The sequence below is a fragment of the Varanus komodoensis genome, unplaced genomic scaffold (genome assembly GCF_004798865.1).
Source record: "Varanus komodoensis strain SLA01 unplaced genomic scaffold, ASM479886v1 scaffold80, whole genome shotgun sequence".
NCBI lineage: Eukaryota > Metazoa > Chordata > Lepidosauria > Squamata > Varanidae > Varanus > Varanus komodoensis.
In genome coordinates this window covers 965,718-993,465 of record NW_025336482.1, presented here as the reverse complement: position 1 = coordinate 993,465, position 27,748 = coordinate 965,718, and the positions used below count along the sequence as shown (strand labels likewise).

General features: G+C 48.4%; 1 protein-coding gene and 1 non-coding gene across 2 annotated transcripts; both read right to left on the bottom strand.

Annotated features, from left to right (window-relative positions):
• Positions 1-248: 248 nt before the first annotated feature.
• Positions 249-26,742, bottom strand: LOC123036589 (cartilage oligomeric matrix protein). Its single transcript, XM_044455920.1, has 19 exons — positions 26,667-26,742; positions 22,892-22,977; positions 19,750-19,801; positions 18,172-18,344; positions 17,533-17,670; positions 16,861-16,938; positions 14,239-14,397; positions 13,420-13,524; positions 12,283-12,390; positions 11,379-11,538; positions 9,291-9,409; positions 7,924-7,976; positions 7,242-7,435; positions 6,263-6,441; positions 4,464-4,512; positions 3,202-3,398; positions 2,619-2,791; positions 966-1,105; positions 249-348 (listed from the first exon to the last, which is right to left on the bottom strand). The coding sequence occupies exons 1-19, from the start codon at positions 26,740-26,742 to the stop codon at positions 299-301; spliced, it is 2,289 nt and encodes a 762-aa protein (XP_044311855.1). The 3' UTR covers positions 249-298.
• LOC123036649 lies at positions 11,945-12,103 on the bottom strand. The gene has a single exon (XR_006417177.1). It is a non-coding gene; the product is annotated as a U1 spliceosomal RNA (small nuclear RNA).
• Positions 26,743-27,748: the final 1,006 nt, after the last annotated feature.

Below are 27,748 nucleotides of genomic sequence, written 5' to 3'. Positions count from 1 at the left end.
TGTTCCAAGCGGTGAATGCATTCACCGCTCTTCCAGAGTGCGCGTAACAGGAAACGTGGGCAGGAATGCGCTTTAAGCCAGTCTCTGTCCACACCCAGGCAGCTCCAGGGAGGCTTGTGAGAGAGAGAGCCAGGCCACCGGCTGGAGGGGGGTGGGGGCAAGGTGCATTTGAAGACGGGGGTGCTTGCGAGGCGTTGTGTGCGGCACAACGCAGTAATATCGTAAGAGCAAAAAGCTTTGCGCGCCTGCATTGGGCTGTCTCTCTCAAGCTAAATCTGTGCAGCTTGGGCAACGGCATTTAGTAGTCTTGCTGGTTCCGATAAGACGCGTAGTCTTCGGGGATCGTGTCTGCAATTGAAAGGGGAAAGGAGTGATTGAAAGGTGTGGCTGACAAGGAGAGGCAAGGGAAGCATTTCCAGTGAAGAGGAACCGGAGCCAAACGGGCACGGTGCCTGTGATGTTTGCCTTTCCAGGAATCCCAGAGGGGCTCAAGCTGTGCTCAGCCCTGTGGCTACAAGCAGCCAAGAGCTTCGGCTCCTGGTGGCAGGCCTAAAGATCCCCAAACCAGCCATTTTCTCAGGTGTCCAAGCTCTGCTGGAGAGCCAGATGTGCAGAAGCAGCGTTGCCGGCTGTTTTCTGTGACTTGATGGCTCACCCGCACCTTCCCGCTAAGAACTATCTGCAAGGGGAGAACGTGGAGGAGGAGCTTTGGGGGTCAGTGTGAGCATCATGGTCACGGACATCCGGGACTAGCACCGTTCCTTAAGTGCCACAATGGTGCATGTAACCCATTGTGGTTGGTGCAGCAATTGCTTTGGGATATCCAAGCAATCTCTCTGTAGCATTTGGGCAGCTATGTTTTCCTCTTCCCTCCTCATCCCGCTTCCTTTTGTGTTGCTTCTCTGAGATGGTAAGCATGTGAATGTAGCCAGACGGGGAACCCAGAGGGAATACGACCTGCTTACCGTTGCAGCGATACCGCAAATTGGACCAGATGATGTTCTCCTGAGAGAAGCAGAACACGCCCAGCCGGCCTCCACGCATGGTTGTGTCAAGGACGACACCTGTGTCCGCCACCACCTCGGGGCCCTCGTAGAAGCGAGCTCTGGAAAGGAAGGAGGAAGGAGGATGGGTGGACCTCATTTCTGGCCAGCACAAGCTTTAGCCTTGGTTGGCCTAGGTCAGTGATGGTGATCCCAAAGGGGCACACACAGCCCTCTCTGACAGCATACAAGCACTCATTAGCCACGACTCTCCGAGATTTCACATGGCCGGCAGTGAGCTGCCAGGGTTTTGCTTGGACTGTGATTTTAGCAGAAGGTAGGAAATACACTCAGGTAGGAAATACGTTCAGATGCCTTTTTCAGGGCCCGCCAAAAGCTGGTGGCCAGCGGAACATTGCCCCCTTGTGCTGGTGGCCAGCAAATTCAGGTTTATTGTCGTGTTGGCACTTTTACGTATTTATTTATTTATTAAAACAGTTCTATGCCTCCCCATTCGCCGAAGCCTCGGGGCGGCTCACAACATAAATTAAAATACAAGAAATAACAATATAAAATAAGTCGCCCTGGCCAGATAAAATAAGCAAATAATATTAACAATTAAAATGACGCTTAAATAAAAAGGTCTTCGCCTGGCGCCAAAAAACAAATACTTTGCGATAAGTAAGTGGGTTCTGAGTTGCAGTTCGGGCACTCGGACTCTAAAAGGTTTGCCATCACTGTTCTAGATCTTAGTAGCTTATTAATAAAAAAACCCCAAACAAGCAAACCTAGAGTTAAGCCCAGGCAAATTTTGTATAATGAAATCAAATGGGCATTGTCTTTAGTTTTGGAAAGGAAGAGCCAAGCTCCCAAAAGCTGGGGCTTTACGGACTCCAGGCTTGCAAAATCAACAGCTTTAATGTTTTCCGACAGTTTGGAGAGGCACCTACCAAAACTTGGTGCAAAAGATTCACACCTAGAATTTACAGAATTGTGAACTTGAGGATCTTGTGTACCAGAAATGAGCAGAACTCACAAAATAAGCTACCCCCAGTCTCCTAAATCTTTCCTCGTTTTAACTGGATGATGCGGGATTGGATGGGAGTCATTCCTTCCCAGTCCGCTTCAGGATTCCCAGGGACATCTCAGCTGCCTCTTTTCCTACCTCTGCATTGCTTTAAACTCCTCCTGTTCGTTCATTCCGAATGCTTACTGAAGTTTTCAAACATCTTTCATTAACGGCCAAGACTAAGGCTATCCTGAGCTCACTTCATTGAATTTCTTATTTTTACCTTTTCAGTCAGATTTGGCAGAGCTTCTTATATTTAAAAATGGGAAAATCTCCTAAGAATGCCATCTAAAACTCACATGAGCAAATTAAAAGCAAACTGCAGCACTAAAAGAGAATAAAAAACCATTTAAGAACACCAGAATCCATCAAGTGCCTCTTGAAATTTATAAAAAACTCTTCACCATATAAAAATGGGAAGAGAAAGAAGCAGTTGGGTTTGTCTGGAGAAGAATCCTGAACAGCAGTGCCACCACCAAAAAGGCCCTTTCCCGAATCCAGGCAGGACGTCAGCTGTGGGTGGACCAAGAACAATACCAGCCGGCTCTGTCGGGATCGGTGCTTACCTGATGTAGCCCACCTGGGGCCGGTGCTGCAGGAACCAGCGGTAGGAGGTCTTGTCTTTCCACCCCACGTTCCGGGGGTCTTTCCACAACAGCTTGACCTGGTCAGCCGTGTCCCCTGTGTGCCACAGCGAGTTTCGGAGATACTCCCCGGGGCCCGTCCTGGACTTCACCGCCTGGGGTGGAGGGCAAGCGATGCAAAGGACACATTTAGGAAGTGCAGCTTGTAACCTTCTCATTGTTGTGGGGCCACGACACCCTAGCGGCCTCGTCATCATCTGGGGATTCTCTCCTGTACACACCCTTAGGGCTTCGCAATTCAGGAAAGTGTGAGGTTTGGCAAAGCTTGTTGGATTAAGGATGCCGACAGCTGAGGTGAGGCGGGAATTGCCCCTGACCTGCAGGACCACGCCCCCATTTACACGGCCCACCATGCACCACGCCGGGAAGGCCTGGTGTGTGGAAGGAACAAGCCCACACACACCCCAAGCTGTGGGTCTTGGAGCGGGGAGGTCCTTGTGCCTGGAAGTGGGGCTCTCCCCATTCTCACGGCCCCTCGGAGCTTCCCGGGAGCTGGCTTCTATACCTTGAGCTGAATCCCGGGCTCCGCCACTGCCCGGAACGGATTTGCCTGCCAGTACGTTTGCTCCATCTGCTTCCACATGACCACATAGAAGCTGGAGCTGTCCTGATAGCCGAAGATGAAGCCGGCATAGTCGTCGTCCGTGGCCGTGTTCACGTGGAAGGTGCCCTCGAAGTCCACCCCATTAAAAGCCGTGTACCCTCAACCGGGGGAGAAAGCAGAGGAGACGTCACACAGTGCTCAGCAACCCGACTGGGTGCTTCGATCTCTCCGGGCTGGAGTGTGTGTGTGTGTGTGTGTGTGTGTGTGTGTGTGTGTGTTGGGGGGGGGGCTTCAGGCCTCCATCCACAGAGCAGCCGCTAAAGCAGGGGCGCAGGAGCTCAGATAACACCCCCTTCCCCAGCCAAACCGTCTCTCCTCGCCCTGCACCGATCAGATCCAGCCTTGTTCCTCCATTCTGAAGCGTAAATGCCGCTCCAGAGGCACAGTTCCTGGGAAGAAGTGCTTTAAACTAGAGCATCTGTTATTTCTGGCTCTGTGGCTTTTGTCTTCAGCCTCACACGCTCCTGGGATGTGGCCCTCGGAGGGCTTCTCTCCAGTGGATTTGGCCCTTGGACTTAACATGCCTTCCAGGTGTGTGGGATTACAACTCCCAGAATACTCCAGCCAGCATAGCATTGCCAGCACACTTCTAAGCCTGTTTTCACAATCATGAGGGCTAGATACTTGGTTTAACAAAACAAAACAAGCAGCGGGTTCTGGTTCTGCATGGGCACATTTTGGGGTTTTTAACAAGGTAGCTCAGGGTGGCCAACCTGGGGCCAAAACATCTGGAAGTCCACAATTTGGGTTGGTCGTGGCCTCTATAGTGGGGGTTAAGGGTGGTGGCTGAACGGAATCAATAGCATCTGTTTTGAAAAGCAACCACGGTTTCTACTCATCCTTCAACAAACCCATGAAACAGACACATTTACTTTTTTAATCAGAACTGGCCTATTAATTATTCCTGGCTACAAAGCAATATTTATTTATTAAATTAGTTTAAAAGCTGCCCATTAAGCAACATCCTTTCTGGGCAGCCATTGCCATATAAAGCCAGCAAGGTAACCAAGTTAGTCAAAATCCATCTTTGTTTAAGGACGGTCAGAGAAATTAAATTTCAGACAGCGCAACATTAGTGCATTTGTAGGTATTGAAAGGCACATGTGTTTTTAAAGCAGAAATAAGCAAGGAGCACTTCTGGTTAAGAAGAAAGGCTCGCTTACCGACAGCCAGGCCTGGGTCACTGTTCATAGTTTGGACGATCTCCATACCCTGAGAAAAACAGCATTTTTAAAGAAGGCCGGTGGTATGGAAGCTCTAAGCACATCTCACAAGAGAGGATATTGGATTGGCACGCAATATCCTTGGGCCTAGACAGAGCAGGACTATCCATGGCTAACCTCCATGTTCAAGAGCAGTCTACCCTGGAATTTCCAAGAGACCCCACGAGCAAGGTTTGTTTGGGCCTTTCCTCATGTTAGCTGCAGGTTGTGGCTAACGGAGGCATCTCCAGACTTTGGGTCTCTGAACTGACAACGCTTTGCCTCCAAGCCCCCAGCACGTGATACAGTCATGAAGTTTGGGGCCTTCTCCAAGCAAGGGCTGAGTTCCACTATGGAGGAGCTTTCAGGGGCCGCCTCCCAGAGATGGAAGGGGCACAGTGCCAGCGTTATTTCTGATTAAAGCTCTTCCAAGCTGTCGCTCGTCCGTCTGAGGGCCGTTTGGCCCTTCCCTTTTAGGGAGGAAAGTGGGCCAAAGACAAGGTGGGCTCCTTGTCAGGCAGGGAGCTGAGGCTCAGCATCCCCCAGATAAGCAAGGGGGCACAGGGAGGAAAGAAGCCTGGTAATTTATTTTTATTTTTATTTATTTAAAGTTTTTCTATGCCGTCCCATTGCTCAAAGTTTCTGGGCAGCTTATAAAGAACAAAAGGACAAAAAACCCATAAGAACAACATGCAACACCCTCACCCAATAAATAATGATAAAAACAAGAATAAATCCAATTAATTGATAAAATACCGCGAAAATAAAAAGGTTATGCCAAAAAGAAGAGAGCGACGGCGCCAGGCAAACCTCCCTGGGGAGCGTGTTCCACAGTCGGGGTGCCACTGCTGAGAAGGCCCTTCTCTGAGTAGCCGCCCTCCCGACCTCCTTCAAAGATGGTTCCCGGAGAAGGGCCTCCGCCTCCGATCTCAGGGGGGTGGGCCGGCACGTAGGGAAGCAGGCGCTCGCTCAGGTATCCAGGACCCAAGCTTTATAGGAATTGGGCCCGGACTTCAATTGGCAGCCAGTGTAAGCGATACAGGACTGGCGTGATATGGGAATTAATATCTGCCATTAATAACTTGGCAGCTGTATTTTGGACCAGTGGAAATATTCGGACCACCTTCAAGGGCAGCCCCACATAAAACACCATTGCTGTAGCCCAAACAGGAGGTTACCAGAGCGCGGGTCACCATTACTAATTATTAACATTTCTTTTTTTATAGTAAGTTTTATTTGAAATTATAATCCTAAAAAACAAAAAGAAAACTACAAACAACATCAGTCATCAAAAACATCGAGCCTGCCGGGTCAGCCCCCACACCCTTCTTTTTCCATTTATGATAACTTAAAAATATATTTAAATCTAAGCCAAGTCCCGTTTCTCTAGCCAGTAATAAAAAGAGTCTCACGTTTGACAGAAGTCAGTATCTTCTTTCTTCAATGATAAAGTCAGTCTATCCATTTCTGCACAGTCCAAGATCTTTTTTAGAAACTAATTATTAACATTTCTGCTCTGCCCATTGCTGAATATTCTGCCCGGGACTTTGCTGCTGTCCCCACCACAGTAGCAGGAAGAGGGGTCCTGCACTCCCAAGCGTGCAAAGAAAGTGTGGGGCGCAGGAGCCCCCCATCCCCATGCAGGGCTGGGCAAATATTATGATTATTTATTTATTGTTGTGAGCCACCCCGAGGCTTCGGCAAATGGGGCGGCATAGAAGCTTCCGAAATAAATAAATAAACCTGCCTCGCGGCCTCACCTGGTTGAGGACTATCCAGTTGGGGTCTATCTGGGCATCCCCCTCGGGGTCGAGCACCACGGTCTGGAAGGCACGGAAGTCGGTCAGGGTCACCTGGGCGTTCTCGGGGCAGACGTCAATCCGGTCGATGACTTGATCCCTGTCGAAGTCATCCTCGCAGGCGTCCCCGATGCCGTCGCCTGCAACAAGAGGACTGTGAAAGAGCCATTGTGGTGTCTTTTATTCCTTTTAAAATTTGGGGAGTTTAAGGCATTTTTGCCCACATGGGAGGATGCCTGTTGCAATTATGTATGAGTCACTCCTCTCCTTTGTCCCTTCCCCTCCAGTCAGCTTGCCGCTCTACCAAGTCTCTGCTCTGAGTGCCTGTGGCATATGGGCAGTGATCCTCTTTGTCGGGGGAATCTGCTCCGGACAGACTGAGTCTGCCAGCAGCTTACGGGTTTCTGTGTCTAGGTTTCCTCCCTTGCTGGGGAAAGTCGAAGGCAGAAGAAGGGGACGAGGCCAAACAGGAGAGGGGTGGGGTCCATCAAGGCAGACGCAGCCCAGAATCGGCAAGAGCCGAGCAGGGCTGCCGTGGACGGAACATTTTGGAGGGCTTCACGGACAGCGGAGGTGACCTGACGGCACAGGACCGCTGCCCTACACGGTGGGAGATGCGGTTGCTGGTGGAACACCTCTCCCGAGCTGAATCTGCCTGGACATTGCAGGCCTTCCCCAGCACCTCTTCCAGGAGAGGAAGTGCGGAGCCTTCGCTGTGGTGGCTCCCTGACTGTGGCAGGTTCTGGAGCCACCTCTGTCATCTTTGGGATGCCAGATTAGGGCTGCCCTCGTCTCCTGGCCATTGGACAGCCCACAGTGGAACAGGTCAGCTGCCTGCAGGAGTCTAAACTTGTCAAAATGCTGGATGTTGAAATATTACGCTGCACTTTGTGCTGGATTGTTGGGCCGACTGGAGGCAGAGCATGCGCCTAGTCCTCACCGTCTGTATCTTGCTGACCAGGGTTGGGGACCAAGCGACAGTTGTCCGGGCCTGGGGCCCTCTTATCAGGAATGCCGTCGTTGTCGTCGTCGTCATCACACTCATCTCCGATTCCATCCTGGTCTGAGTCCAGCTGGGAGCTGTTGGGCACCGACGGGCAGTTGTCCTGGGAATCCTGCAGACCATCTCCATCTCTAGGGTTCGGGGACAGACAGAGGAGGGAATTTGCCTGAGGTGAAGTGAATGTCAATTTAGGACAACCCAGCCCAAAGGAAACCAGTGAGGTTTCCACTCAGAGCCATTATGGTGTCTTTTATTCCATTTAAAATTTGGAGAGTCTAAGGCATTTTTGCCCACATGGGAGGATGCCTGTTGCAATTATGTATGAGTCACTCCTCTCCTTTGTCCCTTCCCCTCCAGTCAGCTTGCTGCTCTACCAAGTCTCTACACTGAGTGCCTTTGGATGGTTCAGGATTAGAGTATGACCTTCCCTTGGAGGAGTCTGCCTGTCGCATCTCTGTAGGACTTGCTGCTCTGGGGTTGCTTCCTCTACCTCCCCAAAGACACACACCCATGGCTGCAGTGGTTGCTTTCTGGATTTGTAATGCAGTTACCCAGGGATCTGTCTGGAACCCCAAACCAGTGGCAAGCAGAACGAGGCCAACCTGTTTGCACAACTCACCGGTCCTGGTTGGTGTCGCAGGGGTCGCCGACGAGATCGTGGTCTGTGTCTTTCTAAACAAGAAGAAGCACCACCGAGTTACATTTTTTAAAAAGGAAAATACATTTTAGGAAGTAATATCCTACAGTGTTTTGAGAAACTCTAGGCCCTGCATTTCTTGACTGTTGACTGAGAAGAGTACACATTTTAACCTCACCTCCTATTTTAAATTTATTTATTTATTTATTTATTATTTAGGACATTAATATGCCATTCACCACTTTCGTCTCTGGACGGCTTACAATATCTCTTTTCTTAAAAGTTCGAAATCTTACAAGCTACCTCAACTCCCTAGTGCAAGTCTCTAGAAAATCTGTGATTTTCAAGCACTGGGCCTTCAAGTCTGTAGCCATCCTGATTTTTTAATTTAAAGATGTGTACGCTGCATTTCCTCAAAGGAAGATGGTGCCGTCCAGGCAATGCGTTTGCACTTTCCCAAGACAGCTTTGTGGATCAAAAGAAAATGCACATGTGAACTGTTCACATATGCTTGTCACGTGTATTGTGTATGTTAATGCTAGAACAGTCGGCTTCAGGTACGGGCAAGGGTGTGAAGTCAAAAGTTTAAAACTTAAAAACAAGACAACTGTTGACACGAGACCCTGGAAGCAGAAATGCATCTAAACAAGGATGTTTGAGTTAGCCGAATCAAAATTGCTCTGGTCCCTAATAAATTTTGCAGCTCTTGGGTGACCCTATTCTCCCCTGGATGCACCTGGAAGGCCGTAGAAGACTTCAGTTCCCCAGATACCAGGTTGGAAAAGACCTCAGAGCTGGGGGTCCGAGCTCAGAGATTTCCCCTCGGCCCCCTCATCCCACAATTGCCACAGAAGGCTTCAGTTGTGCCCTAAAATTTAGAACTTCTCAATGCCACAAATACCCCCAGAGCATCAAGGATGGAGACTTAATAGCAAAGGTTTCGCCTCCATATTGGCCTTCTAACAACAGCATGGCGTCACATGAAATTTAGCTAATGTGAAAACCACTCAGTACTTTGGAAGTTAGTTGCTTTCCCTAAATACTTTGCAACATGTTAGAAAATGAGAGCCGATAGCCCACGAGAAAACAGGCACGGCTGCAGCCCGTGCCAACGGATCCCGTCTGCATCCCGAATTCTCTGTCTAATTAAAGAAACGCCTCGCGATCGCTCTTTTGCAAGCCCAGATGTTGATGGAAAAACCAAACCAGTGGAGGAATTTTTTTTCTTTTTTTCTACCTAGACGCATGAGAAATATCGGGATTCTACAGATTGGTAAGAGAGCGGCTACCACTCAGGAAAAGACCCAAGACACCGCTGCCGTCTCCTTCCCACTTGGATCGGCAGTTACCTGATCTGGGTTGCTGATCAACGGGCAGCTGTCGCAAACGTCGCCCACACCGTCGCCATCGCTGTCCTTCTGGTCTGGGTTCGGGATCCTCACGCAGTTGTCCAGAACATTCTTGATCTCTGCAGAGGCGCAAATGGAAGTCAAGACCAGCAGCCAAGCTGTGTGCGTTATTTAGTCTGAACTGCGTCTTCCAGTGATATTTAAAAAAGCATCCCCTTCCGCTTCGCATTCTCCCCTTGAAAAGAGCGTGGCATGCCCTGCTCGGGGAGTGGACTTGAGCCCTTAAGAGCAACCCCACTGGATCAGGCCCAGGGGTCCATCTGATCTCACATTCTATTCCAATGACGGGATTGCAACAGCTCCCTCCTGCCATGTTTCCCAGCACACAGCCTCTGATACTGAGGACAGCGTAGAGACATGAGGACTAGTCACCATGGATATCCTCATGAATTTTTCCTTTTAAAACTTCTCTAGGTGAGCCGGTGCAGAGCAGACTGGGCCTTGGCAATCCGGGTTCTAGTCCCCACTTGGCTGAGTAACTCACTGGGGGACTTAGGACCGGCCTGGTCACTCAGCCTGACCTACCTTGCAGGACTGTTGTATGGATAAATTACAGAGGATCACAAGAATTGCCTTAGACTCCTTGCAAGGTGAACAAAGGCGGGATAGCATAGAATCACAAATAATAAGACCGTCCCGAGTCTTTACTAAAATTGTGCTCTCGGGATGTGTTTGTGATGCCGGGTTGGGGCAGTTTGGCTTTCCTGGAATATCATTTAAATAGTTCTGGAGAACATCTGAACATAGCTTTAAAATGGTTTGGACAGATGAGTGTGCCTCTGTGTGTACTGTCCATTTGTATGCCTGCAGGCATATGGTTTTGATAATTCGTTTTCTATGGATTTTATTCATTTATTTAACGCTTTTATATGCCATCCTCCACTAGGTCCCAGGATGGTGATACAATAAAATAAAATAAAAGTAAGCATCAACATCAAATAGAGCAAGGGAAATCACATCTTTAAAACAACGTTAGCACTTAAGTAGCAGGAATATGAACAGGTTTTGGCTGGGCACAAAAATGGAAATAGGGCTGGTGTCAGGCAAACCTCTCTGGGGAGTGTATTCCGCAGCTGGGGTGCCACTGCAGAGGAGGCCCCGCTCCGGGTAGCCGCTCTCCTGCTCTCTTTCAAAGAGGGCTCCCGAAGAAGGACCTCCGAAGCAGCTCTTATGGGGTGGGCGAGCACATAGGGAAGGAGACACTCCCCCAAATATCCAGGTCCTAAGCTGTTTAATCTTCTTAAACTGCCTACAGAGGTTTGGTTATTTATTTATCTTTGGTATATAAACATGATAGACGAATGAATGAATACCTGATTATGTGATTATTAGGTGATTATGTTCTGCTGCTGAGACTTATTATGTTAATATTATTTCATTATACTCTTTTCGGTGCCGGGCCAAAACCTTAGTATTTAAACAGTATTTTAAAATTTAACAGCTTTTAAGTTTAGTCGCTCTGTTTGTTTTGTGATTTATTCTTTTGTTCTATTATTTATTGAAATTGTTGTTTTAATTGTTTTTAAATATTGTAAGCCATCTGGAGATCCTGTATAATAGGACGGCATACAAAAGCTTTTAATAAATAAAATAATAAATAAATATTGTACTAATAAATAAATGATATTAATAACGGGCAGTACAGAAACAAAACTGTTACCATTAGGCAGGATATTTTATTTATTTATGTATTTATTTAAAACTTTTATATGCCATCCTCGATGCGTGGCATCTCAGGACGGCTTGCCCACATAGGACAGAAATGAAGCTGTCATTAATGATGACAACTCTATTTCTCTCCCACCCCACTGCCGTTATTTCCATCTTCTTATCCTCTCTGCTCAGGACCTGAGTGTTGGGAGGCTTAAAAGGCTTAAAACAGTAATTTATACTGTCAAATTATATTGTTTTAGGTTACGTTATTTATTTATGATTGTGAGCCTCCCCGAGGCTTCGGCAAATGGGGCGGCATAGAAGTTCCCTAAATAAATAAATCCATAAATAAACAGGTGGCCGGAGGGCACTCACTGTCTCCGTCCATGTCGTCGTCACACAGGTCCCCCTTCCCATCCCCATCGCTGTCTCGCTGCCCGTTGTTCTTCACGTGCCGGCAGTTGTCACAGGCGTCCCCGAAGTTGTCCTGGTCGGCATTGCGCTGGTCCGTGTTGCGCACAAAGACACAATTGTCCTGGTGCACGGAGGAGACACAAGTGGCCATGAGGAAGGAGCCACAGAGATGAGAAAAGGGCTGTTGCCGGAGGTCGGCGTCAGACCACACACCCCATCCCTGCCCTATTCCCAGGATGTCAAAACCGGCGGTTTAGGGCGAGCTGTCCCATAGCTGGCCAAACTTTTGTGCCAGCTTAGAAACATAGAAGCATAGAAACAGAGCGAGTCAGAAGGGGTCTCCCGGGCCATCTAGTCTGACCCCCGGCTCCAGCCGGCTCGATAAAGGTTTCCCCTTGACGTTATGTTTGGCAGGAGCTGAGACGGACCTACAGGACTCGCCCCGTTCTGCAGATTCGAACTGGCAACCTTTCGATCTACCAGCCCAGCAGCACAGCACTTTAACCCACTGCGCCACCTGCAGTCCCTAAAAATAAGCGTGAATGCAGTCCCCCAGTAGCACAAATTATGCAGTCGAGTTTCCCGCATTTGGGGAAATCACAGGGGTCAGCGCACCCGGGGTGCAAGGAATGAGCCCCACCCTGGGAAAACCTCCGTCGTGATCAAGGTGTCTCCCCTGCTTGTCTGATCCCATTTAAATGGTTAAAAAAAGATAAATTATCCCACTGGATCACATTCTTCCTTGGATCCAAGCACGGCACGATGGAAGGATGATGGGACATGGCTGTTTTCTGAGATCCTGGGAATAGAACTGGAGGGAGGTGGGTGGCTCTGTAGCGCACGGGGTGGGGACATGAGGCCTGACCTCGGTGTTTTTGATCCCGTCCCCGTCAGCGTCGTCGTCACAGGCATCCCCGATCCCATCTCGGTCGGCATCCTCCTGGCCGGAGTTGGGAACGGTCACGCAGTTATCCTGAAGGGCCAACCGAGGGCCAAATGTTAGGAGCAGAAAGGAAATAACCTTTTCATTTCGCACTGGAGGAGGCCAAGAAAGGAGATGAGCAAGCCAGCTGGGCACCCACTTCATGCCCTTTGGAGCAGCCACGCAAGCCCTTTGATTTCCCCAGGCATTTTTTGCTCCTCCAGTTCATCGCTCGAAACCTGTTCCTGCGTTTTAAATCTTTGCATTGCTCTTAGATTTGGCTTTATTTTCTTTTCAGGTTAGGCTGCAGCTTTAAACTTTTGTTGTCTCTTTCATGGTATGTTATGGTTTTAATTGTTGTGAATAGCCCAGGGAGCTTTGGCAGCAGAAGATGCCTAATTAAATAAAGATATTATATTACTGAGATGTTTGTTTTTCAAAAGAACAGAACATTTTAAAACTCCAAGCCTTTTCCTGCTAGTCCTGTTGCATAAGGGGAAATGTAGGGCTTTTTTCTCTAAATTTGCACTGGATTGCACCTTAAATCGTTTTTGTTTTGTTTTTTTGTGAGGGTGCAAGAAAAGAAGAAAGATCACAAAATCAGTTGGAAAAACACGAGATTAACATTGGAATGTGTCAGTTTTGCTGTTTTATCCTGTTTTACCTTCTTAGGGTTTTCATTTCACTGCTGTGATGGCAGCAAAACTGGTGTAGAAATGCTATTTTTAAAAAAGGGTTCGCATCGTTGGAACCGATTATGATTCGGTTCTTCAGCTTTGTAACCTGGCAGTTATTCACAAAATAAATTTGTTTCTGATGTCCCAGCATAGTGGGATATATAGGGCACACTGGGGCTTTTTTCCCAGCTTGGGAATCCTGGGAATTTTAGGGTTTTTTCTGCCCACTCAGGCATGCTGGTTGTCCTAGGACCTGCATCCATCCGGCTGCCTATGTTCTTAGCCTGCTGCATTAACAGGGAGCCTGAAGTCGGCCAGCAGAACCGGGGAGGCCGGAAAAGACCCACAGTCTGACTTGGCCCGTGGGTGGAGGGCTTGTGGTGTGGCAGAGAAGAACTCTTACCTTGTGGCACTTCCTGTCACTGCAACGAAGCTTCTCGTCCGGAAAGCCGTCAATGTCCGTGTCTTTCCCACAGATGTAGCCGTTTCCAGCCCATCCAACGTTGCACTGGGCAAAGAAAGCTGCTCGTGAGTAATAATTCCCAGTCCAGGTGAGAGAAGCCCCTGGAGGATTGGGACCAGGGTGGGCTGCCCCCACTGGAGGAAATCAGGTGCAAGTATTTGCATAGCCCTGCCTCTGGGCCTGAAGCCAGGGAGGGCTAAGGGGGACCGATTCCTCAATTTTCTGTTCCCCACTTTATTTTTATTTTCAAGCAATTGCCAAACCGACTATAACTCTGTCTTTGAAAGGTCTACAAATTGTTCTCTGTTCTTGAAGGGGATAAATTTCAGGTTTACCACCCCGCCTGCCCTCAAACCAAGTGAGAGAGAGAGCCCACCACTAGATCCAAAAGCGGAGATGGGTTTGATGGCATCTCCCATCATTCCCAGCCAGCAGGGCCATGCTGGGCATCTCCTGTCCCTCCCCACCTCCATGACCTGGGCCAGAAGAAGAGGCAGGTGAGCCAGGAGGCTGAACTTGCAAGAAGGACAGCGACTCTAAAGGGGCCCTCGACACCAGCCCTCAGCCCAAGGTGTCTGGAGGGACGCTTCCCTTTTCACTCTGCACCTGAGCGCTGCCTTTCAAATTTCGAAGGCCTTTCTGGAGCAGAAGGCAACACTGAAAGGGAGACCAGCAGGCTCTGCCGCTCAAACCCACGCCACCCTCATTTCCGGATCCCTGGCTCTTTTGGAGAGAAGCCAGATAAATCTATGGACTCACCACACAGGCAAGCGTCCCATCGCGCTCAATGATACACTCTGCTTTTTCGTGGCACGGGCTCAGCTCTCCGTTGGGGCACCGCCGCTCAGTCTTGCTCCGGCAGCCAGAAACCTGGTCTCCAACAAAGCCACTCTTGCACGCCCCACATTTGTAGGAGCCCTGCCAGAAGAGAAGTCGTGTCATCCCACGCCCGTGCCTTTAGCCAGCCCCAAATCCATTTCCCAGGGCCTCAGATCTGCTCCTCAAAGCTATTGAGAGTCGGTTGGTGCCCAGAGGGAGGGTCTGAAGAGCCAAAGGGGTTTCTGTTCTCCGCTCTCATGCACCACCGCTGTGATCCGGGAAACCTGCCCCAGTATTTCCCCCTGCCCTGTCTTTTATCCTTATGAATCTGTGGCATCCAGGCCTATCACTTTCTGGCAAATAGATGAGGAAGAGATGGAGGTAGTGACAGATTTTATTTTCCTGGGCTCCAGGATCACCGCAAATGGGGACTGCAGCCAAGAAATTAAAAGACGCTTGCTCCTGGGGAGGAAAGCTATGGCAAACCTAGACAGCATACTAAAAAGCAGAGACATCACCCTGCCAACAAAAGTGCGTATAGTCAAGGCGATGGTCTTCCCAGTTGCAGTTTATGGCTGTGAAAGCTGGACCATAAGGAAGGCTGAGTGCCAAAGGATTGAGGCCTTTGGACTGTGGTGCTGGAGGAGACTCCTGCGAGTCCCTTGCACCGCAAGGCGATCAAACCGGTCAGTCCTGGAGGAGATCAACCCTGACTGCTCTTTAGAAGGCCAGATCCTGAAGATGAAGCTCAAATACTTTGGCCACCTGAGAAGGAAGGACTCCCTGGAGAAGACCCTGATGCTGGGGATGATGGAGGGCAAAAGAAGAAGGGCACGGCAGAGGATGAAGTGGCTGGATGGGGTCACTGGAGCAGTCGGCCTGAGCTTGGGTGGACTCCGAGGGATGGTGGAGGACAGGAGGGCCTGGAGAAGTGTTGTCCGTGGGGTCGCGATGGGTCGGGCACAACTTTGCAACTAACAACAACAATGTATGGCTGTGAAAGCTGGACCATAAGGAAGGCTGAGCGCTGGAGAATTGAGGCCTTTGAATTGTGGTGCTGGAGGAGACTCTGCGAGTCCCTTGGACCGCAAGGAGATCAAACCAGTCAATCCTAGAGGAGATCAACCCTGACTGCTCTTTAGAAGGCCACATCCTGAAGATGAAGCTCAGATACTTTGGCCACCTAATGAGAAGGAAGGACTCCCTGGAGAAGAGCCTGATGCTGGGAACGATTGACTGGAAAAGGGGAAGGGGATGGCAGAGAACGAGGTGGCTGGATGGGGTGGACACCGGGGGATGGTTGAGGGCAAGAGAGCCTGGAGGAAGGTTGTCCATGGGCTTGTGATGGATTGGGCACAACTTTGCGACTAACCACAACAAGAACAAAGACCAAACCCTTTTTATTTTCCCAATGTTTTAAGACCTGATTGTTTTAATTGGAGTTTTATTATTAGCCAAATGTTAGGCTGCTGTGTTCTAATTTTTTTTTTTTTTACATTTTGTATTGTTAAACCATCCTGAGACTTCGGTAATGGGACAGCCTATAAAAGTTTTAAATAAATAAATAAATAAATAAATACCCTGCTTTATTTCTATCCTAAATTCTTGGATGACATTGTGAACAGCAATGGGGTCTTTGTCTCAGCAAGAAAACTGTCTGCTGTTTTTTTTTTTTTTTTTTGCCGTGCCTCCAAAACCAGGAACTTTCCCAGGTGGGCGGCTCAGCTAAATGTAGACACCTTTTATCGCCGCTCGTGTGGTGCAAATTCTTCCAGAGCTTATCTAACTTTATCCACACTTTTGCTAAATTTATTTGACTGCCAAATATTGCCAACCAACCTCTGTTGGGATGAAAGTCGGATGGAAGGTGAATTCCAAACATAGGTACGGAACAAGATGGAGTTTCTCAGGTATAGCTGTTGAATGGGCCCAGACCTCGGCCTGGTGTAAGGTAGGTAAATATGGTTCCCCAGCCACATATTTTATTATTCCAGGTAATCATACCAAAACTAAGTCTTTTGCTTTATACTACACCAACCCTCCTCATCCGAGTGCCTCAATACTCAGCCCCTGTTCCCTAAAACTCAAAATAGACCTCAGTACAAACTCCAGTAAAATGTGAAGATTTCTTTTAATGCAGCAAAATGTATTTGGTTAATGAATCTTCCAAAAGGAATGTTGAGAATAGCGGCACCATTAGGATAAATCCAGTTCTTTGCTTGCCAGAACCGCTATGGGTTTTTCAACCGTTTTGGTCTCTGCTTCCCCTTTTAGTTTCTCTTCCTCTAACTCTTAACATTAATTATCGAAGCAGGTGGCCAAACAATTCAGACAGTCTTTCGCGCTCCTGAAGGACCAAAGTCCATCTATAAAAATGTCCCACTCCAAAAGGAATTTAATATCATAAAATCTTTCTATTAAGCTGAATCTGGACAGCTTTCCTCTCATAGAAAGGAGCTGCTGCAGATGCTGTTCGAATCTTCACCTGAGCAGTCTGGGAGAGTCAGACTCTGAGTTCCCAAGTCCCTTCCATCCTGAAATAACTTCAGAAGTCATGCTCACCCTGGTGTTGATGCAGATGGAATTCGGGACGCAGGTCCTGGCCGCTCCTGTCTCACATTCATTGATGTCATTGCACACCTGTATGGAAAACAGAGTGTGTGCAGATCATCACACTCACTTGGGGATGGATTTTCCCAGCAACAAAAGGTTCTGTTGAGAAGGTTCCTTTTTGCAATGCAAAGTATTTTGGTTTTCTGTGGGCAAATAAGGTGCCTATGTGGAATGGAACATCTCTGTTGACTTTGCGATAAATTGTTTCTCCCTGCTGCTAGGAATGGGAAAATCCTGCTACATTGTGAGCTTGTGCAGTTTGGGGATCTTCACTGAACTTTGGAAATTGGGGCTCCATCGGCAACTACACACTAAGTCACTGTGCAACATTCCCATCAGATCATATTCTCTAGATTTTCCTACTTAATACTGCAGTACCGGACTAAAGCCCCCAACTGCCATAGCACTCAGCTCTCTAAAGTTCCTTGGAGTTAGCTGAACACAGGGGGGTGCATTGAAGTGCATTGCCGGGCTTTGCTCGCCTCTTTTATTAAGAGAATCATATATAGATATAGATGAATATGAGAGAGGAGATCTCTCTCCCACTCCCAGTAAAACCCAGAAGGGCCATGTTAGAGTTGCCATCCCTAACAGAAGAAAACCCATTCCTCTGGGGCTTACCTGCTTATGGGTCCTGGCAAATGACAAGCCAACTCCTTCAAGAACTGGCCCAGTGTAGCCGGGAGGGCAGGACTCACAGCGGAAACCGGGAACCGTGTTGATACATTGGACTCGGGGGAAACACGGATTTGCTGTGCACTAGAAAAAGAAGTCTCACTTACGGATGGGGAAAAATGTGTTTGTAATGCATGCAATTGGGAAGGCACATGAGAATCAAAACATAGTTACCCCGTGAAATTCCCACCTCTCTCAGTTCTGTAAGGGAGTTCCCCACTCAAAACAGGGATGCAGAAATTTATTGATTATTAGTGGAAATGGGTATATATATATTTTTTGGAAAATGTGTTGTTTAGTCCTCCAGTGAAGATGTTACTGCAACCTTCGGCCTCCCTCGTGGCCTTACTTAAATTAATCAGCACTAATTTGTGCATTTTCAACATGGTAATCTAAGGCACATCCTTCCAGGTTCCCCTTAGCATCCATGCCAAGGTTCAGCTGCGTAGGTTCTTAGGTCTTGGTGCAACGGGGCTGATGGATGGACAGACAGACACGTTTTCAGCTATTGTTACAGAAGGAGCAAATTGGTATTTCAGCCACGTGCGGGTGTGTCATGAGCTGGAGGCAGAGAGAGAAACTGACCTCGTTGATATCAGTGCAATAGGTCCCGTTGCCTGTGTAACCCAAAGGACAGGCCCCACAGCGGAAGCCGGTCGGGGTGTCCGTACAGGTGACCCCCGGGAAGCAAGGGTTGGGGAAGCACCGGTTCAGAGCTGTCACGCTGATGGCGGGGCCCGTGGCACCTGTGCCCATTCCTGGGAAAGTGGAGAGAGAGAAAGGAAAGATGAGCCAACTCATTTCGGCCTCCGCAGGCAAACGGGTCTCCTCGTGTGAGTTCCGTTCTATCAAACTTATTTATTAGATTTATACCCTACCTTTTTTCTTACAAAGAACTCAGGGCAGCTCACATAATTACTTAGAAGAATCTCCTGGCACTTCAAGAGAGTCTGTGGCACTTTAAAGCTTCACGTGGCACTTTGAAACATCGTGTGGCACTTTAAAAGCATCATGTGGTACTTTGAAGCATCATGTGGTACTATGAAGTGTCGCGTGGTACTTTGAAGTGTCACGTGGCACTTTGAAAGCATCACATGGCACTTTGAAGCGTCATGTGGCGCTTTTAAGTGTCACGTGGCACTTTAAAACATCTTGTGGCAATATAAAAGCATTGCGTGGCACTTTGAGGTGTTGCGTGGCACTTTAAAGATTAATGGATTAATTAGTTGCGTGGAAGTTTAAAGAGTCACGTAACACTTTGATGCATCTTGTAGCATTTCCTGGCACTTTATACCGTCCCGTGGCACTTTCAAGACCAACCGTAATGCCTGTCTAATGTGCCACGATTTCCTCAATTCCTCCATTTCCTCAGTGGACAAACAGAGTTAACCCTTTCGGGACTTGGTAAGTACGCAGATGCCCGCATTAGTCAGTGAAAGAGGGACTTGTGCTTGTGTGCTGGTGAGGGTGTCCTGCGGGCTAAGATTCAGTGCAAAAGAGCAGCGGCTGCACCAAGAAGCTGAAGCAGAACAGCACACTGCAAGGCTTAAGCTGCCACTGCATCCAGCTGGAAGCTCTGTGTGAATCGAGTTCCGCATTGTTGGGCAATTATCGGCCGCGCCTTGGGTGGAGCTCTCAGGCGGTGGCCCCAGCTTGTCACAGCTGGCCTGATGCACCTGGGCAGTGGGGCAAAACGGGGTTACAAAACAGACCTGCTCCCCTTCCCCTGTGGCAGCCACGCCGCCCCACCGAGGTATATAGATGTTTATGCATGCATTTGCTCAAGAAACCTGTGCTGAGCGGGGGAAAAGAAAAGAAAGTCTGGGAATTGGCAAGATATGAATAAATATAAGGAGGAGGAGGAGGAAATGTGACTGGACTAGGTGGAAGAGGTCATTTCAGCCCCAAGGTGGAATTCAGACCGATTAGCATGGGACCCATCACAAGGACCATTCATCCCACATCAGACCCCTTGCAAAGAGCAGGAATGATCATACCTCTCTTCCATGAATCCTATTTGGTTCAATGGGGTTTGTTTGCACAGAACTGCCTGCCAGATGGTGGATTTTGCATCCCAGTGGGGCAGCGGGGCTCACTGAAAAGGGCCCACACTTTTGCCCGTCCAGATTAAATGCATGAATTTTGTCCCATCAATGGACTTACCGCAGGCATCGCATTCCATCACGGTGTTCTTCAGAAAGATGATTTCCTTCATCTAGAAAATCACATCAACAACAGCAACATGTGGGTCCATATTTGTATAACCTGGACTGGATGCCAGTTGTGGCCCAGGCAAATTCAAAGTGCTTGTTTTGACATATGAAGCCCTCAGCGCCTTAGGACCTAAAGCTTACCTAAAGCACCGTCTTCTCCTGTCTGCGTCTACCTGCCCATTAAGATCTGGGCTGTCTGCTTTAGGCATGGCTCTTTTGGAAGCCCCTCCTGCCTTCCAAAAGAGCCATGCCTAACGGAAATAAAGCAGACAGTCAATAGAAGAAGGGGCGCCCCACAACTATGGAATAGGCTCCCCAAAGAAATTCGCCTGGCGCCAACCTTGTTTTCCTTTCGGCACCAAAGACATTCCTTTCCTCTGAATATTTCCAAAAACAGTCTTGAAACTTGGTATTTAGGCCGGCATCTGCCGGTCTCCTTACTTGGCATAATTATGACATTTATTTATTTAACTTTTCACTGTGATTTTAATTGGTTTTATTGTTGTTGTTGTTGTTGTTTTAGTATTTTACAGTAAGTAGCCTAGATAATTCATCTGGATTCAGATGGCATCCAGGTTCACGAGTAAATAAATTAATAAATAAGTAAAATGAGGACAAGATTCTGGCCCCTGCTAACTGCCAGGCTGTGCAGGCCAAAGGTAGACTGCTTGTATACCTGGAGGTTCTGTTGGACTAATATAATCGTCCTCCATCAGAAAAACTTTGAAATGTCCACACCCTACCAGAAGTTCACAAACAAGGGATGGTGGCAGAAGCGATCCCTCACGGTTGGCCCTCCAGCTCTAGCAACTGAAGTTTTATCGCTGCAGAAAGAGGAGATTCCCTCTTTAACAACTCTCCAGGGTACCCTCAGGAAGGGGCTGGAGCTACAAAGATGTGGAAACTTTCGGCCATTTTGAAGATGCTTTGGGGCTGCCTTTGAGTGGTGGGTGCACCCAAAATTCCAGAAATAGCAGCGTCGTTTCCCTCAGCTTCCTCACTGTGAGAGGTGTATCACCGCTCGGGACAGGGCAAGGGGGAGCTGCCCAAAAGCTGGGGGGCCCTGGAGAGGGAATGGGGCCAGAGCACGGAGGGACTTGCATGGCTCCGGGTGCAACTCGATTCTCCCCGTGGCGGTAGGAATCAGCCGTCCGGCAGCACGAGAAAAGGCCCCGTGCTCGCGGCCGTCTCTTAGCCGATGGGAAACCCAAGCGTTGCCGTGACTTTCCAGACTGCATTTCAACAACTGCAGTGGCTTTTAATCTAATCCAGACTTCGCCATAAACCTGGGCAGAAGGGACCTGCGGGGACCAGTGCCTTGCGTCCCCTGCCAAAATCATTTTGCTGGGGGCGGTATCCAAGCAAGGGGTTGCTGGATGGAAAACTCGGTCTCTTCCACAAGAAAATTACCTGCGTCTTCTGGCAACCGAGGGATGTGCTTTAATTTAAGAAAAATGTTTTTAAAAGTAATTTGTACAAGGCCAGAGACTGGAAGAGAAGGGAAGTGTGGTTGGAAAGGAATGGAGAGGAGGGGTTTTTAATGTTTACACACCCAGTGTTGGCTGGGGCAGATGGGATTTGTAGTTGGGAAAGCAGCCCAGACTGCTGTGAATTCTGCCTGGTCTTTCTGAAAGAGACATCCGAGGATCTCTTGCTGGAACCTAGCATTCTGTCTCCGGTGGCGGCTGGCCAAGCGGAGGCAACCCGGCAGCCCAAGATCAAGGGCAGCGGAAGGTCTGACTTCATCCCGAGCAAACAGGAGGCCTGTAGGAATGTGCAGAAAGCCATTCCCTCGTCCCCCGGGGCCCCCGATCTCCCTCCACAGTTTGTCCTGGCACCGAGGGCCGGTCAAGTCTGGTTTTCCAGTTTAGCTGGCAGTCGGAGGCAGAGAACGGGGGAGGGTGGAACAGAAGACGGGAACTTGGTGTTACACAAGAGCCGGCCGAGCAAAGCAGACGCAACCTGGGCCTGGAGCGAAACCGCCACCACAAGCGCCCGAACAGAGCCAGGAGCTGCCGAAGCAGTGGGAACGCGGAGCGGCACTGGCAGACCGAGCCAGCGCTCCACCCGTTCTGCTTCCCTGTGGTCGCCACTGTGCCTCCAAATGGGTCACTGAAACCTAGGATCTTGTTTTATGCTGGTTTGTCCAGGCCAGAGTTGCCAACTGGAGTTTATTTCCCAGCCATAACGGGAGGTGCTGCTGGGGATCAAACCCAGGACTTTCCGACATGCAGAAAAAGTGTTCTGTCCTTTCCCTCAGGGTTCTAAATAGATAAAGTAAGGTTCTAGTCCTCAGGGCTCTAAATGAAGTAGTTCTGCTACCCAGGTATCCCATTGCCCTCAGACTCCATCCCAGTTCTTACTGAAGGGGTAAAGTAGACACAAGGTTGTACCAGTTGGGAATGTCAGAAGTTGCTTATATATGGGTAACAAATCAAGGCTTGATTATTGCAAGATATCCTACCTCTGGCTGGGGAGGCGCCACTGAATTGCCAAACACCCGAATAACCTCTGTGAGGCTCCAAATGGAAACTCTTATCCAACATTTATGGAGTGCTGACTTTTAGCAATTCAAACTATTCAATACTGGAAGAGTGAGGAACTACCTACTGAGGAACTGATTTTTAAAAAGATTCTGGACTGTGCAGAAATGGACAGATTGACTCTATTATTGAAGGAGAAAGAAGATACTGACTTCTGTCAAACTTGGGACCTTTTTTACGACTGGCTGGAGAAATGGGACTTGGCTTAGATTTAAAGATGTCTTTAAGTTTTTATAAATTGATTTGAATATGATTATAGAATGTTAAAAAGATATGTTATAGGGGGTGACCCAGTACGTCCGATGTATTTGATGATTGATTATTTTTTAGTTTTTTTAGTTTAAAATCTTAATAAAAATGTGCAAAAAATAAAAAAAACCAATTCAAGCAGCATTTCCGTAACTAATTCAGGGGATTGTGAAAGGGGAGCAGGGAGAGAATTGCGTTTTGTGTTTTGAAATCTTGGGTGGTTTTGAAGCTGAGGTTTTTAGTTGGAAAAAAGGGCACAGGGCCTTCCTAAGGATGTGAGGTGTGTGCTCTGGTCTTTACCTGCTGTTTCAGGAGTTCTGTAATTTCTCGCAGCACCTTGTTCGTCTCTCTCATCTCTGACAACATTTGGGGTGAAAGGTCTCCCCCTGCAGCAAGAAAAACACCAGAATATCTTATGGCAAAGATCTGTTGAGAAAATTTCCAACCAGCCAACTGTTTTAACCATGAAATAAAAGCGATCAGTCCAGGAGAAGGGGGTGGATATATGAAATATGCTACCCTCCATCAACTCAACTTACACTTGATGCAAATTTCTTTTCTTTTGTTTGCCTTCTTGTTTGGGAAATGGTTAAAATGCATCAGCCCAAAAAGGAAGTTGAAGTACCCTGCTGGGGCAGAGACCCAAACTGGCCAGGAATCATTCCAAATGGGTGAATCAGTGAAAATTTCAATGGTGCTGAAATCTCACGAAAGTGCTTCTTCAAGAAATTCAAGCGAAATAGAAATTTTAAAACCAGGCCGTCAGCCATGACCTCCAAATTGCTTTCTTAGTCAGTTCCTGCAAGCTAGTTGATACCTGAAGTTGGCATTTTTTTGGCTAGATGGCACTAAAAGCAGAGGGTGGGGTTGCAGCTAGGAAGTCCCCCAACCAGGCATGGGCCAGTTTAAATCTAATGCAACTAGCTACAAAATGTGGTGATTAATTAATTACCCCTCATCAGAGATTTACATGTTGTTCTCTTCCTCAAAGGCCTGTCATGTACCTCTCAGAGAGACCACAAGCAGGAATAAGCTCTCCCCTCTCCTCTGGTAGACTGCTCCAAACAAGGAGGTTCTATTGACCCTTCCTGGTGATTCCTCAGAGATAGATCTCCTCCTCCCCAATGCCTATTTCAAAGTCATCTGATCTGTTGCTATCACTGTATCTTCTGCCAGTGACTGCCATTCTACCTGCTCTGCTTACTTTTTTTCCCCCTCTACCCTCCTCACCAATTTTCCTTGTGTGCTGTGGCTTTTTTAGGTGATGAGCCGGCAGGGGCAGGGGCAGGGGCAGGGGCAGCCTTGTTTTTACTGATTGTATGCAATCCATTTCACAAGCCTTCTTTATATATACAGTAAATAAAATAAGATATGTCATGTGAAAGATGACTTCCTTCGATCTGGCCTGAATTGGCTGCCAATGGATTCAAAGGGGAGTGCTGGAGCCGCACTGCGGGAAATCTCTCTTCCATCTCCAAACCATGCTTGAATCCATAACCCATTTCTTACGCCCTCTCTTATTTACCTTCCCCCACAAACTAGTATGCTTTAAAGATCGCTCCAAAGTGTTGGAGAACAGTTTCCATCCTTGCTGGTTATCACGGCCAATGCAAGCAGGTCCTAAACCCTGTGACTGTACAACCACAGGTCTCTTGTGGTATGTTCTGTGTGGCTATAATTTGGGGATTACATGGCACGTGTGTTTGCAATTACGCAAGTCTCGCTGCAATTAAACCTTTCACTGGGCATCTTTCATCCACCCTGCCAGCAAGGTAAATCGCCCAGAAGCTCATTTTGCAAGTTTGCTCTGTTTTGCTCTGTTGCTCATTTTGCAAGTTGGGCCAAAGCCTTCCAAGGTCACCACTTCCCCCAGGAGGGGAGCTGAGAATAGAAAATGCCTCCTCTCTTTGCCCCATACATATGTAAGCTGTTTATAAAGGCTTGTACATCAATTTATAAATAAAGGCCTTTCAAATCTGCCCTTCAAGGGAAATTTCTTACAACGTGCCAAAAACGGTTCCCAGTTTCAAACAGGAGCAGTGACTGTTCTGTGTCTCCTCCCGCCCTCTGCCTCTGCTTTTTTCCTTTGAGGTATGCCTTAAAAAATCAGTTGGTTAGTGTTGCCATCAAGCTGTCTCCAGCTTATAGTGGCCATATGAATAGGGGTTTTCCGAAATTTCCTGTCCTGGACTACCCTGCTCAGCTCTTGTGGCACCGTTTATGGAATCGCGCTCTCTCTGCCTCTCTCTCTCCTCCTGCCTTGACTTGACTAGATTGCTTTCTCTGGTGTTTGGGTAGTCTCCAAATTAATTCACAATCCCGTTTCCCCTGCTCGCAGTCAGGAGTCAGGCTGTTTCCGATCCCCCCAACTCATGTTTATGTCATGAGCTTGAGAAATCAAACGGTACAGCGCCCTTGGGTTTTGCTTCTTGGAGGGCTCCCTGTGAACCAAACTCCCCACATGCAGAAAGCTAGCCTTTCAGGAAGAAGGTTCAGCTCAGTTTTTTCCATGTGTGCCTCCCTAAGATGGTTTCTTTGGGGAGGACACAAATGCACACCCACGCGCACACCCTGTGTTTGCAAGTGGCCCAGCCCGGGGAAAACATTATCGCTTCAACCTGCTTGCGGTGAACTTTGGGGGATGGATGTACACCCACATTTCCACAACCACGTATGTGCACTCAGCCCATGCTCAGTCGCCGGGATGCTGAGAGGAGGAATCCAAAATATTTGCATGGCGCTTCGTTGAATGGAGGCAGCTCGGTGGGATCGGAAGCACGCAGGAGTTCGCATTTCTGGAGTGACTGTAGCTAATTACAGCAGGGTGTTTGAGTAGGGGGCCTCCAGAGATTGAGAAGTGCCCTGGACCCTGCCTATGTGGCCATCCCACCAAACACACAATCTGCCCCTAAGACAGATTGTGACTCTTGGAATATGACACCAGGTGCAAACGGAACGAAATGAATGTCAGAAAAGCAGTGCAGGATGAGACCTTGGGTCCAGCTCCCTCCCGCCCACGTTCCCCAGCAACATCCTGCCTCTGATATTGGAGGGAGCACAAAACCATGAGGACTAGTAGCTTTCAATACCTGTTTGCTCCACCATGAATTTGTTCGACGCTTTTTTTAAGCTCTCCACATGGGTGCCAATCAGTGTATCTTGTGGAAGTGAATTCTGTAGTTCAGCTCTGGGCTGGGCAGCAAAGACATTCCTTGGCTCTCCCAAACGTCCCATCAAGCAGCTTCATGGGATGGGCTCCTTGGGGTCCAGTATTCGGAGAAAGGGAGAAGTTCCCCTCCCAAATTTCTGTCTTGTTTCCACTTCCTCAGCTTTTTCAAGGCTAAATAATCCCTGAAGTTCTGCAGCAGAGCCGCTCCAACTCCTCAATTGTCTAAGTTGCCTTTTTGGGTTCTGTTTCCAAGCCTACAAGACGCCTTTTAGGTGTCTTGACAGGAATGGTATGCGGCATTCCAGGTGCCGGCACATCCCAGATTCCAATGAAGACAAGGATGCGCTCGGCTGTTTCATTTCCAGCCCCTTTCATTAATTGTGCATTGCCTGGACTTTGCCTTTTCCACGGCAGCTGCGTACGGGGTCAACATTTCCATGGGTCTGTCCACCCACCCCAAGACCCCTGTCTTGATCAGCCTCTGTGAACGCACACCCCGTCCACTCATACCTGCAGCGGGATTTCTTAGCCCCGGCTTCTAATACTTCACTCCTGCTTAGATTGAACCACACTTGCCAATTCCGTGTCAGTCCCCCCAGTCTGGAGAAACCCTTCCCGTTTGCTTCCACGCAGCCAATTTTAGCAAGCATTTAATCAGAAATTTAATGGGAAAACCAGGATATTGGAGGCACAGGGTGGGTGGGTAGAAAAAAGACCAGGACAGGACAAATCCGCCATTGCCTCCCACCCTGGACAATTGTTTTAAATTCATGTGTGAAATTTAGTTTTCTCCTTGTTGGTGTGCTGCCCAGCAAACTTTGGCTGTTGCATGAAATAAATCAGTGATAATTTTTACATTCCACAGACCTTAAGAAGATGCAAGACAGCAAAGCCGATTTAGCTTACCTCTTCCACCAGGCATCTGACATGATGCAAAGGAACAGAAGCTCAGCAGAAAAAGCAAACTCTGAAGGACAGCCATTCTCAAGACCTGAGGATGTGCGCCTGGCCGTGTTACCTTCTGAAGCAATCGTTCTCTGCACGTCTCTTTTGAAAGGTTCGCCTCCTCTCCGCCCCCCCATGAGTGAGGGTTTGCGGTTTGCTATTTATGAAACCACATTCCAGCCGCTGAAGTTTTGGTTCGCTTCTGGATGCTAGACACGTCACTTCTAGCCCTGGTCCAGGGAGTGGGGGGTGCAGGGGGTGGGGTGGGGGGAGAGAAACTGAATTAGAAAAATAAACAGAGTGAGAAAATAACCAGGATAACGACTTAATAGGACTGCGTTGTGCAAATAAACAAACAAGGAAAAAATATGCAAGCCGCCTATGGGGGGAAGCTGTCTGGTATTAAAAGGGATTGCTTTTTTTATGGAAGGATTCCCTTTGCACCCTCCTTAGACCCTGTAAAATGGGAATAGGCCGTTCTCAAGTTTTCTGGTCCTGCAACTCTCAGGGTCCTGCTTGCGGGGGATGAAGGATGTTGCGGCAGCAAACCTTCTGGAGCGCACCAGGCTGCTTAGCCCTGGCCGGGAAACCTTTGGCCAAGTGCATGCGCCACAATTCCCTCCCAGGTTAGCATTTCTCTACCCTTACCTAGTTTGCAAAGTTTAGGCTAAGTTCTGTGGGGCAGAGAAGCATTGCTTTGTTCTCACTCTCTCTTACGAGGTGCCACATGCTTGGCTGAACCGAGGGTCTGCTTACATCCTACAGCTCAGGGGTGTACTGTACCCAGAGCATGCAGGGCCGAAATTCCAGGACTTTTTGATCTCTGGCACAATCTGCCACCCCTCCTGGCCTCCCTGGTCCCTCTCAGTTTGGCTGCAACTTTTTCCAGGAACTGAGTGAAAACTGCTTTTCCCAGCAAGCACATGAGTGAACTCTGTTGCAGTGCAACGTATATTGGGCTAGCTTTGCTCAGAAGGGGTAATTAAACCAATTTGTTCTACCAAAGATGCCCAGGCCAGCCACAGGGGCAAGTTTCGACTTTT

Excerpts from the sequence above, each read along its gene's own strand:
- LOC123036589 (XM_044455920.1), bottom strand. The coding sequence starts at position 26,742 with ATGGCTGTCCTTCAGAGTTTGCTTTTTCTGCTGAGCTTCTGTTCCTTT. Across the intron at positions 19,802-22,891 it reads CAGAACTCCTGAAACAGCAG|ATGAAGGAAATCATCTTTCT; the intron begins GTAAAGACCAGA and ends GTGATTTTCTAG. Across the intron at positions 11,539-12,282 it reads ACGGGATCAAAAACACCGAG|GACAATTGTGTCTTTGTGCG; the intron begins GTCAGGCCTCAT and ends TCCGTGCACCAG.